The following is a 10,948-nucleotide window of genomic DNA, read 5'->3' on the forward strand; positions in this document are numbered from 1 at the left end:
GTCTAGGGGTAACAGCTTATCCACGAAGCACTACAGCACTCACACTTACTGAATGGGACTGCTGAACTGCTCCACACATAAAAATTGCCTATCCTCTGTATCATCGCTCTCTACAGAGTGCCCCTAAACAGCCTGCCTGTGCAACCTCTTTCCCTTAAACAGCCTGCCCCCAAACACTTAGACATTCATTCACTCATTTACCCACCCCCTTACCTCACCTGCAGGTTTCTCTGGTCTGGGGGTTGGCCAAACAACACTGGTGCCGCGCTGAAGTCTATGCGGCCCGATTGCCATCTAACCCGGGCCTGCATCTTACTGCTTCCCCTCTTTTCTCGCACAGGGAAAGCAGGAACCTGGAAAGCAAAAGAGAGTTTCTTCATACAGTGTGAGCACCACAGCGGTAAGCTGTGAGCCCGTGTTAAGCAGCCATTGGGCCACATAGACATCAACATGGCCCCAGTGCTGCTCAGCAGGCCCACCAGGCAACCTCTTTCCCATTAGGCCAGTCGGGCCCTGGTTTCCATGGCTAAGCAGCTGCACACAAGCCGAAGATTACTGTGTAATGCAAAGCATTGGCTGGAGTGGGGTAAAGCACGTGGCCACTGGACTCTATATCGGTGAAAATATATTTTCAGTAGTGATGAATCACGCTTCACTATCTGGAAGTCTGATGGACAAATCTGGGTTTGGTGGATGCCAGGAGAACGCTACCCATCGGAATACATAGCGCCTACTGTGAAGTTTGGTAGATGAGGAATAATGATCTGGGGCTGTTTTTCAGGGTTTCTCATGAAGGGTAATGTTAACGTTACAGCATACCAAAGACATTTTAGACAATTGTAAGCTTCCAACTTTGTGGAAACAGTTTGAGGAAGACCCTTTTCTATTCCAGCCCCAGCGCACAAAGCAAGCTCCATAAAGACATGATTGGATGAGTTTGGTGTGGAAGAACTTGATTTTCCTCACCAAATATTTCCTGGGCTACTTTCCATTCCCAGTCCGGCCTTGATGGAAACCCCTGCCATGAAGCATGTGCTGATAAAATAAATTCAACACAATGTAAATCTCAATTGTGACATCCACACAATACATATATTTTTCTTGTCAAACAGCTAGAATAAGTATAGCAATTTATATATTAATACCTCCTCTCCCATGGACGTGTTCTTCGTCAATCTCCTATTAAATAGTTCCTTAATTCTTTACTCTGCCTCTTTCATATTTATTTTTTGCTGGGAACACTGAATTTTTATGTGACCCATAACATTTCCATATTGGTTAGAACAACAAAAAATTTAATGTTTTGATTAACTAAGGTGTGCGATTACCCGTGGTTAGTAAATTTGCGGTGGTTTGTACAATATTCACACGTTGAATGGTTAAATATGTGTTTCTACAATGAAATCAATGTTTGTCAATGAAGCAGAGTGAATTTGAAGCAAGTTGCATTAGCCATTTTCAAAACCAAGGGAGCAGTCAGTCTATTCTGTTTGCTGATGTTAATGCTACGGAGTAACACAGAAGCTGATACTTGGCTTTTCTTATGCCACACAAGCCTTTTAAATGAAAAGCAGCTGCATACGTAAATTCAAGCGGCAGCATTTAGATCACGCCTCGCTCCAGAAAGTCGTGTTGTTAAAGATGTATGAGACAAAATTAACTTGCACTCACTAGGTCTCCTTTGTTAAACTCATGGTGTGTGGTCTCTGGTTAAGAACATGAGTTCTTACACGTGGAGTCCATTGTGCCAAACCTTTCTCCAAGAAAGTGAATAACGGATTCCCCTGCCTTCTCCTGGGGTCACTCTCTCATCCATTGTGTCCCTGGCCAAAAAATGCAGGAAGGACAGATCTAAAAACTTGTCCTACTTATTCTACAAATCAAGCCCACTTACACTATGGCGTCTGTGCCACGCCAGCACAGCCTCCACAGACTGATTTAAGAATGCTGTACAGCATAGCAATGCAGCGAGGATGGCGGCCCTGGAGGGGGAGGCCAAGTTAAATACACCTCGACCCGCATTCAGTCCAATCCATCAACGTATATTGTTTGTCTTCAATTAAATACATTTAATCAAAAAGCGCAACATCACCGTCACACATGCACAACTGCAACTGTGCAATGATAGCTGTGCGGTCTCTTTATAGATATATACAGACACAGGTATATCTATACACACACAGATATATACAAAACCAATAATATGCTATTGCACTCCAAACCAATTCTGTTATAGCCTGGTATATGGATAGTTACCAGCACCCTTTTTCCAATATATATATATATATATATATATACATACATATATTATTTATGCCATATACAGTAAGGAAGCAAAGGTTTTAATGATCCAGCTCTAAGCAGCTGATCCCTTTAGAATATATAGATATATGTGTATATATACATATACATACACAGGCACACGTGTACCTATATACACACAAATATATATATTACTTTTGCCATATACAGTATCTGTATAAGGAAGCAAAAGCATAAAGGATCCAGCTCTAAGCAGCCAGTCAGGCGGCTCCGTTCGCTCCAGCTGACCGACACTTCCTCTTGTGGCTGTCCCACGTGTTCCTCCTGCTGAGTACACCGCATCGTGTTTACATTCTGCAGCCGGCCACGTTGTTCTCATTCTCGGCTTCGCTATTGGTTGACGCTTGACGTAAGCCCCGCCCGAGCAAAGGGGCAGGGGCGGGGGCGCGGCTAGTATTCACAGCTGCCGCGGTTTAGCGGGAAATTCAAAGCAGCGATCTGCAATGCAAAAAGAGCGGGTTCACAATCCCGTGAGGGGGGGAAAAAGCCGCGGGCGCGTTATAATCACAAAGACGATAAATCGCCGTGTTAATCGTGCTGCTTGGTGCACGGATGGCACAGCCTCCCTGGGTTTGCATTCACCCCCAATGCGGGAAATACGCATTTATCTGTCTCTGCATTGTTTCAAGCCACGGGACGGTGCACTGCAGCGACCTTTGGATGCAGAGAAGCCGGGAGTGCGGGGGGGGATCCTCGGGGCCTATGGCGGGGGAAGTTTAACCATAACTATCTTTTCTCGCGTTAGCTATTTCACCGCCACGGGGAAACGCCGTTACGTTTCACACCCCTGTGGCATTCGAATGGTTAATTGGCATTCAGGGATTGCCGCCATCAGATACTTACTAGGTTTGGCCTCAAATGCGTTACTTGTGAGGGAATCTTGGGGTGAAGCCGTATTGCATAATAACATCTGATGCCTGGAGGTGATGGGAGTTCTCCACAAAATATGTTTAACCCATTAACATGAAGGTGTATATATTCTATATGACCAGGCCTCAGGAGCCCAAATATGTATGGCGCAGTGCATTACATTTATCCCCCAAACCTCGGGTGTATTGCAGTGTCTGTAGATAAACTTGCAATCTAGCTTTGGAACCCGGCAAAGTACTATGAGCTCCCCCGAAGCTTGCAGACTTTCCAGTGGGTTAGATAACCCGGGAGTCGGCTGTAAACACTCCTGAGCATGAGGCCTAACTCATCTGAGGTAATCCCGGTTAAATGTTAAGATGTGGCTTGTGGGGGTGAGTGGGCCTTGTAACATATGTTGGCATGTTCTTTTGAGCTCAGGGGACATGTGGGGCATATGTATATAATATATATATATATAAAACAAAGTAAATACGTGGTTGTATGAGGGCAGTTCTATATATGCTCATGTTACACATGCTTGGAATTTATGTTGGAGTTTATTAACGTCATTACCCGGCGTGTATCACCCCTTGCATAGTTTTACTGCACTTATTAGGTATGATTACGTCGCGCTTTTTTTTTAGTAGCCATATTAATTTGCCAGCTCTTTCCCCCACCATATGTTGTCTGCAAATCCTGCCTGTCCCCTGTGGCTGCGGCTCATGATTCAGGGAGCAGCCATATTTATTATAAAAACGGGGCTCCCCATTTTATTTTATGACGGTCTGTGGTTCCCATCCCCCAGTAAACTTTCTTGGCCCTTCCATTTCCTTTCGTCACCTTCCCATGGTAATGTGGCTCTAGGTGAGACCATGTCATACCCCCTCCCCCCTGCTTTGCCCTGGAGTGGGGGAGCCCGCAATGTGTGCCACTGCGCATGCGCTCTCCTCTCCTCCTGTCCCGTATAAAGAGGCTTGGCGCCAGCTGATCAGCTGAGACCCGCTTGGTGCATCTACAGAAAGTGTTCCTCTCTGGTGAGTACACTCAGCATTGCTGAGGGCGGGTGGCCTTATTGTTTTAAAAATGTGTAAAAATATACTTGTATCTAACTTTCTAATGGCTCTACGAATCCATCCATTCACACTAGTGCTTGTTTAATACAGTTAAAGTACTATGAAAGTAATTTATAAGGAGGGGGTAACTTTATCCACATGTGTGTGTGTATGTATATATGTATGAAATCATGCGAGTTATGGGGGATGGTTTTTTTTTTGAGGTACCCTTGGATTAATATTGCGACTACGATTGTGAATATATTTCATTCATGTAAACGTCATCACAGCAGTGCACAGAAAATAAATATTTAAACTGTTTGGCAAGGAGAGAGTTAAACTTTCGTGGGGAGCTGCTTTGATCCCCTGATGTGGCTGGTAATTCTGGGCCACCCTTATAACGTACGCGGGCCGGTTATGGACAGCCGGCACCCCCGAAGTGTGTGTTTTGGAGGGAGATCGTTTGTTTCATTTTTGTAGAGTCCGAATGACGAATTTCGCTCCTCCCTTTAGCAAACCCCAGAGATGAGGTTAGCCCCCCTAGAACTATATGCTGGGCAGCCCCGATCGCCCCTGGGGTCCGCCTGGAATAGGCAATTTTGGGTGCAGGCAAGCCACCCCCACTCCTGCCCCCCTCCCAAGGCTGTGGAGGGAAGGCTGGCCGGTTTGGGCGCTGTGCAGCCCGCTTTCACTAAATTGGCGCGGAACTGCCTCACTCCAACACACACACATCTGCCCCCGGCTGCTGAGCTCGGGATCATAGGGTATGTACACCCAGGGGCAAGAGACCCTCAGCCGATCTCCCCAATCCTGGAGTATGTGCACCCCATCTCCCCTTTTCGGGCTGCCGGGGAATGGCGGGAGGGCAGGTGATCGCTTTCCAGGGGGTCTCCCTCTTACAGCACAGCCCCTCTTGTTTTCGGTATATTTATGCGGATTTTGCTGTTATTTTGGGGGGATTTTAGAAATGTGATTATTGAGCATATTTTTCTGTCCCATGCTGCAGGCGGCCGGGCTGCAGTACCCCGACTGTACACTAGGGAGCCCCGGCTCAAGTCCTTCACCTCTATAGACTGTAAAGGTGTATTCTGAAAGATCTGTAATATACTTCATTGCTTTCACATATGTGATCAGCCCAGGCCTGTGTTTACTAAACCGGGAGGATTTTAAGTGTTTTTCTGGCCATCTGGTAAACAAGCCGGTTTAGGCCCTTCTAGTCCAGATTAAAAATCCCTTAAAAGCATGTTTTGTTTGCCGTGTCACTAATTACCCATCTGTGTTTTCAGAAATTCATTTGTTTTACGCTGAAGAATGTCAAGAAGAAGGTAAATTCATTTACACGTTCTATTTCTGAATCTATTTCCCTGCTTCTGCCATTTTGTATTCAGTTACCCACCATAATATGTAGGGGGGGGTGTTATCCGGGAAAAAATAAAATTATCAGACTCTGGATTTGTTAATCTTGCCTCTTGATAACGATGGCCTGTAAATTTCATTTTGGTTTTTTGCCAAGCAGCGGCCGCATCCAAGCAAAGCATTGCGAATCACACTGTGAAAATGAATGTCCGTCTGCAGTTGCAACAAAGAAACGGAAAGTTGAGGTGAGCTGGAGATTTGTATACTTTTGTAGCATTGAGTGTAAATGGATAACAAACACAACAAGGTGTATTCTAAACTCCCTGTGCTCTGCAACAATTATGCAATTAATAATAATATAAATAAGAGTAGCCAAAACCTGGGACAAGTGTGGCCTGATTCTTCTGGCTGTGCTTCTAGTGATATTTCTACAATAGTTCAGCATGTCCCTTACATTGACGTGTGTGTGTTCTATTTTAACTTTCATGGAATTTTTGTATTTCTGTGGTAGATAATTCTCCTGTTCGTTTTTTGTGTTTCAGGAACTTGAAACTATTGAACATCAACAGGACACCAAAAGGCACAAATACGAAATCCAGGTAAATGCTTTGTGTCCCCCCACCCCTTCGGTCAGTCGGTTCAGATGGAAGATCCAGGGGGGGGGAAGCAGAGCTTATCTCTTGGCAAGTGGCTGAGTGACTTGCCCTTCGCTGTTGGGTCTGTTGCCAGTGACTATTATATATTATATCCCAGACCCCTAGCCATTTCACCTTCAGAAACTTGCGGGAGAGTATAGTGGAAGGCATTTCTTTATTCCGGTGTTGGTTTTATTAAAGCATGCAGCCAGGAGCATTACGCGTTCCGCTATTCAAAATCTTGCTCAATCTGCCTGATATAACAAGTATTTTAATGCTTGGAGGTACTTCTTGTCTTTTTGTAACCAATTTCTCATGAGGCATTTTTCTTTATGAATAGGGCTGCTGGTCACAGATAACTTCAGGAACTGCAACGCCATGTATTCTCATAGAAACCCCACAAAAAGAAACTGCGGTCTCGCCAGACGTCTCAAAATTTGCAAGATACAGATTCAAGAATCTCTTCATCAGCTCGTGTCCTCTGCCAGAGCTAAGGTACTTTACACACAGCATAGCGGACTTTTATTCTAGTAATGCCGCATAATTTAGCTCAGGTTTAACTTTTATCTGTAATCACACCTGTCATAAAAGCATTTTTGTTCCTTGGGAAACATGTATGCAGTGTTGCTTTCAATTAGGCATTTGTAAATTCAGATAAAATACTGATCTCCAGTTTAGTTCTCTGCGCCATAAACCACGCAGATGTGGTATCTATAGAAGCCTTAAGTTACGATTTTTCATAACAGACTTGTTGGAGCTCTGTACCTTAATGAATTGCTTTTTGGCTTACTATCCGCAGAACCTATTTGTGAATTTTGTGGCAAGCGGCCATAGTATGTCATGTTGAAAAATGTGTGTCTTTGGTTTAGATGAAATGGGTTTCCTAGTCTTCATATAGTTTTCTTTAAATGTTATACGTATTTTATTTCCTTCATCTAGCTGGGGCATACCTAAAGATGTGTGGGCAAAAATGTTAGGCAAAGAAGCGCGATACACTCATTCCAGTCAAGTGCTGCAAAACCACCCGACGCTGAACACAGACATGCGGTCGATTTTAATGGACTGGCTCATAGAGGTATGTTTACTATCCCTGCTCATCTACAGCAAGCCTGTGGGGGGTTTTCTCTGTATTAGATGTTTGAGTACACTCGTTAACGTTGCAATAACCTGTTGTAACTGTCTTCCTATTCAGGTGTCCGAGGTCTATTCTCTGCACAGAGAAACGTTCTACCTAGCCCAGGACTTCTTTGACAGGTTTATGTTAACACAGAACCTCGTGAATAAAAGCATGCTTCAGCTCATAGGAGTCACCACCCTGTTCATTGCTTCCAAACTAGAGGTGAGTTTTCAGTTTAGTTATGAGAGTGCTGCTATGGAGGATGTTTCACCGGAGCATGCTATATCATACCGACATAGGGTGAAAATGTCTAACAAAAATATATTTCCCCTTCTTTAGGAAATCTATCCCCCTAAAATCCATGAATTTGCCTATGTGACAGATGGTGCATGCTGTGAGGATGATATTCTTCAAATGGAGCTCATCATACTCAAGGTATGTACTGGTTTACAGATCTCACACCTGTCCACGTGGATATGTGTACAGCTGCTGCTTGCACCACAGGTGTCTTGGAAAGTGGACCCAGTGGATTTGTAGCCGCATGCTGACCAAAGACCACACGGCCGGGCTAACAGCAGCTGTCCAAAGAACAGAGTATCAAGGCCCTTGGCTGCACCTATCCCATAGTCTGCCGTTTTGTGCGATCCCGGTTAATGTGAACTCGTGGCTTTCAAAGACTAACAGCTTCAATCTTCTGTAGGATTTATTAAATCAGCCTCTCGGCACTCTCATAACTTTTATGGTGCATTACTTTACGTGGTTTTTTTTTTTTTTTTTTTTTTTAGGCATTAAAATGGGAGCTGTGTCCAGTGACTGCAGTTGCCTGGCTAAATATGTATCTTCAAGTATCCGTGCTCAAAGAATCTCCAAAACTCTTGCTACCTCAGTATTCTCAGGAACAGTTCATCCAGATCGCCCAGGTGAGTGCACGGGGAGCTACCTCCCTACTACTTAGGACCTGGGATCTGGAGAAGCCATCCATACGCTACATAAAGATACAGCAGTTATATTTAAGTGTTTATCTTTACTTTTTTTCTCTTCCTTTGGGCATAGTCTTATTTTGTTTATACACTGCTGATCTTACTCTGTATATTCACAAATGAGGTTAGCTAGTGTTTAACTAGTCAATGTATGAGGAGCCTGTGTGATGGATGTGCTGTGTGGAACTTACTAATCGGTGTCTCCTGTCCTCTGTCGCAGCTTTTAGATCTCTGTGTTCTGCACATTTCTTCGCTGGACTTCCAGTACCGCGTTTTGGCCGCTGCTGCATTATACCACTATACGTCTATGGAAGTAGTCGCCAAAGCAACAGGTACAATTTGAAGTTCTCTTTGGATACAGAACTCCAGAAGGCGTCCACCTCTTAAAATACCCCTTGTTTGTGTAACTGTCTTTCCAGTTGCTTCTCGATAGCACTTGATGATTCCCAATACCCCTTTTCTACTGGTGCTTTAAAAGCTACACACTTCAGGATGCTAACAATTATTTACTATTGAGTTAAAGCGGAGACCTCAAGATGGCTCTTGACAGAACCTTGCCGGGGCATGTGCTCAATGGATCTCATATAAATAGGCGTAGCAACGGCTGATAACACGAAGGCCGCGTGACCGTTGAGGCTTTGCTAGCATATGTGTGATTGTCTGCCGTTTCAATCGATGAATCCCGTGGGGGTCTTACGCCTTGGCTTATTCTTTGATTTTTTTTTTATTTGAATAAACCCCAATGGCATTATATTAAGCAAAGAGAGCTATCCCTAGATTATCTAAACAACCTGAATAGTATCTGTAGGGTGCACAGTTTAATTCATAGCATAGATTAAATTGCTGGTTATAACAAGCCTGTTTTATTTATGTGCAGGGCTGGAATGGGAGAGCATTGCGGAGTGTGTACAGTGGATGACTCCTTTTGCCAGGGTAGTAAAGAGGAGCCCTCCTCTAAAATTAAAAACTTTCAAGAAAATTCTTCCGGAGGATCGTCACAATATCCAGATTCATGCAAACTACCTCGACATGCTGGTACGTCTATTGGAGCAGTCTCTGCTTTTCCTGAACACATTTCTATTCTCTCTTACTCTCTCCTTCGTGTTCTGTTTATTTATCTTTTATTTTTATTTATAGGATGATGTTGAAGTTAATCCCCCTACAACCACAGTTTTGCCTGTTGGACAATCTCCTGTGTCTATTGGCGGTATTCTGACCCCTCCTAAAAGTACAGAGAAGACTTCTTTTTAGTTGGACCTATTTCTGACTGGACATGTCTTCGCTGGGTCCTTGCAGCTTTTACCATCTGTATGCTGGAGACGGAGAATCCCCTTCAGTGCTGGAATAAGCCGGACGCGCCGCTCTCCAGATGTTAACGCAGGAGTGCTTGTCTTGCACTCTTAACTTTAGTTTACTTATTTATTGCATTAGCTCCCTCCTAATGCAGGAAGCCAGCTAAACGTACAGCCTATTTTAATAAGGTTATTTTATTTTTGCAATATGGATTTTACGAAGAGCATATTTTAATGTCTGGATTTTTATATTACTGTAAGTGGAGGGGGAATTTTCTTTTATATATTATAAACCGTGCAGGTGGATAAATGGGATCAGGTGCGGCCTGGTCTGTTCAGACAAGTCACTGGGAGCAATGCACATGAATTACATCAAAAGGAGGTGCTGAACCTGTTTCCTTTTAAAGTTGGATGGTGTCTTACCTTGGTGCATGCATCTGAAATGCTAGGATGAGAATATGAAACTCTGCGGCTTCACTTTGCATTATAAAGGCACCAAACCCGTTCCTTTTAAACTAAAGTGTGTGTGTTTACATTGTTGTATCTTGTTGGTAATACATTGTAACATTACTACTAATCAGAGGAAAGAAAAACGTGACGCAGACAGCAAAAGGCCATGTCTTTGTGCGTTTACAACCTAGCTTGCCGACGGGCTTTGGCCTTCGAGATACATTGAGACGTCAGTACAGAGTTTTCATATCACTCCGTATGCTCAGCATGTGCCGCTTCAAATGGTTCGTTGCTGGTGGGGAACGTTTTCAGGTTTATTTGGTAATGGCAGCGCCCCTTATTTACGTACCTATTTACGTTCAGCAGGCATGGAGCTTGCATATTGTAGTGCGACCTGGCCTTAACCTCACAGTATTTATAGAAGTCTCGTGCATACGCATGCTGGCTGCTGCTTTCTTCCTGCATCTGTGATCAAACATGGAGTTCATTTTAATTCATAAGGAAGGGACATTTTTAACCATGGGTTTATGCTTTTTTTTTTATTTCATGTAGAAACTGTCTGCTTGTAAACATATTTTGTTCCTCAATTTCAATGTATGGGGAAAAATTACATTGTATTGAGTATACAACTAAACACCTCAAAACATTGGGCACAATGTTCTTTGTGATTTTCCAGATGGACGATTTCTTGTGTTCTTGTGGTTGATCTTTCCTCCTGCAATACAAGAAACGTATTTTCGAGGGTCTGATTTCGGTGTCTGCTTCCCTGTCCTAGAAAAGGCTCAAGAAAATTAGAATCTGCCTTTCTGGAAAGCCTATGGGAACAGATGAACGCATACTTCAGCTATCCAGTGTGTGAGACAAAGGGTTAATGCGTAAGGGGGCTGTATTGGTT

The 10,948-nt window shown here is 43.7% G+C and overlaps 1 protein-coding gene across 1 annotated transcript; it reads left to right on the forward strand.

Moving 5' to 3' along the window:
• The first annotated feature begins 5,534 nt into the window (after positions 1-5,534).
• On the forward strand, positions 5,535-9,562 carry LOC149305560 (G1/S-specific cyclin-E2-like). Its single transcript, XM_089477575.1, has 11 exons — positions 5,535-5,548; positions 5,740-5,824; positions 6,122-6,178; positions 6,555-6,709; positions 7,154-7,289; positions 7,407-7,553; positions 7,671-7,766; positions 8,117-8,251; positions 8,532-8,643; positions 9,189-9,346; positions 9,449-9,562. Exons 1-11 carry the CDS (start codon positions 5,535-5,537, stop codon positions 9,560-9,562), a joined length of 1,209 nt encoding a protein of 402 aa, XP_089333701.1.
• The last annotated feature ends 1,386 nt before the right edge of the window (positions 9,563-10,948 follow it).

This window comes from Sceloporus occidentalis, unplaced genomic scaffold (genome assembly GCF_023333645.1).
Source record: "Sceloporus occidentalis isolate IW3139 unplaced genomic scaffold, rSceOcc1.0.p SCAF_11, whole genome shotgun sequence".
In the NCBI taxonomy this organism is placed as follows: Eukaryota; Metazoa; Chordata; class Lepidosauria; order Squamata; family Phrynosomatidae; genus Sceloporus; species Sceloporus occidentalis.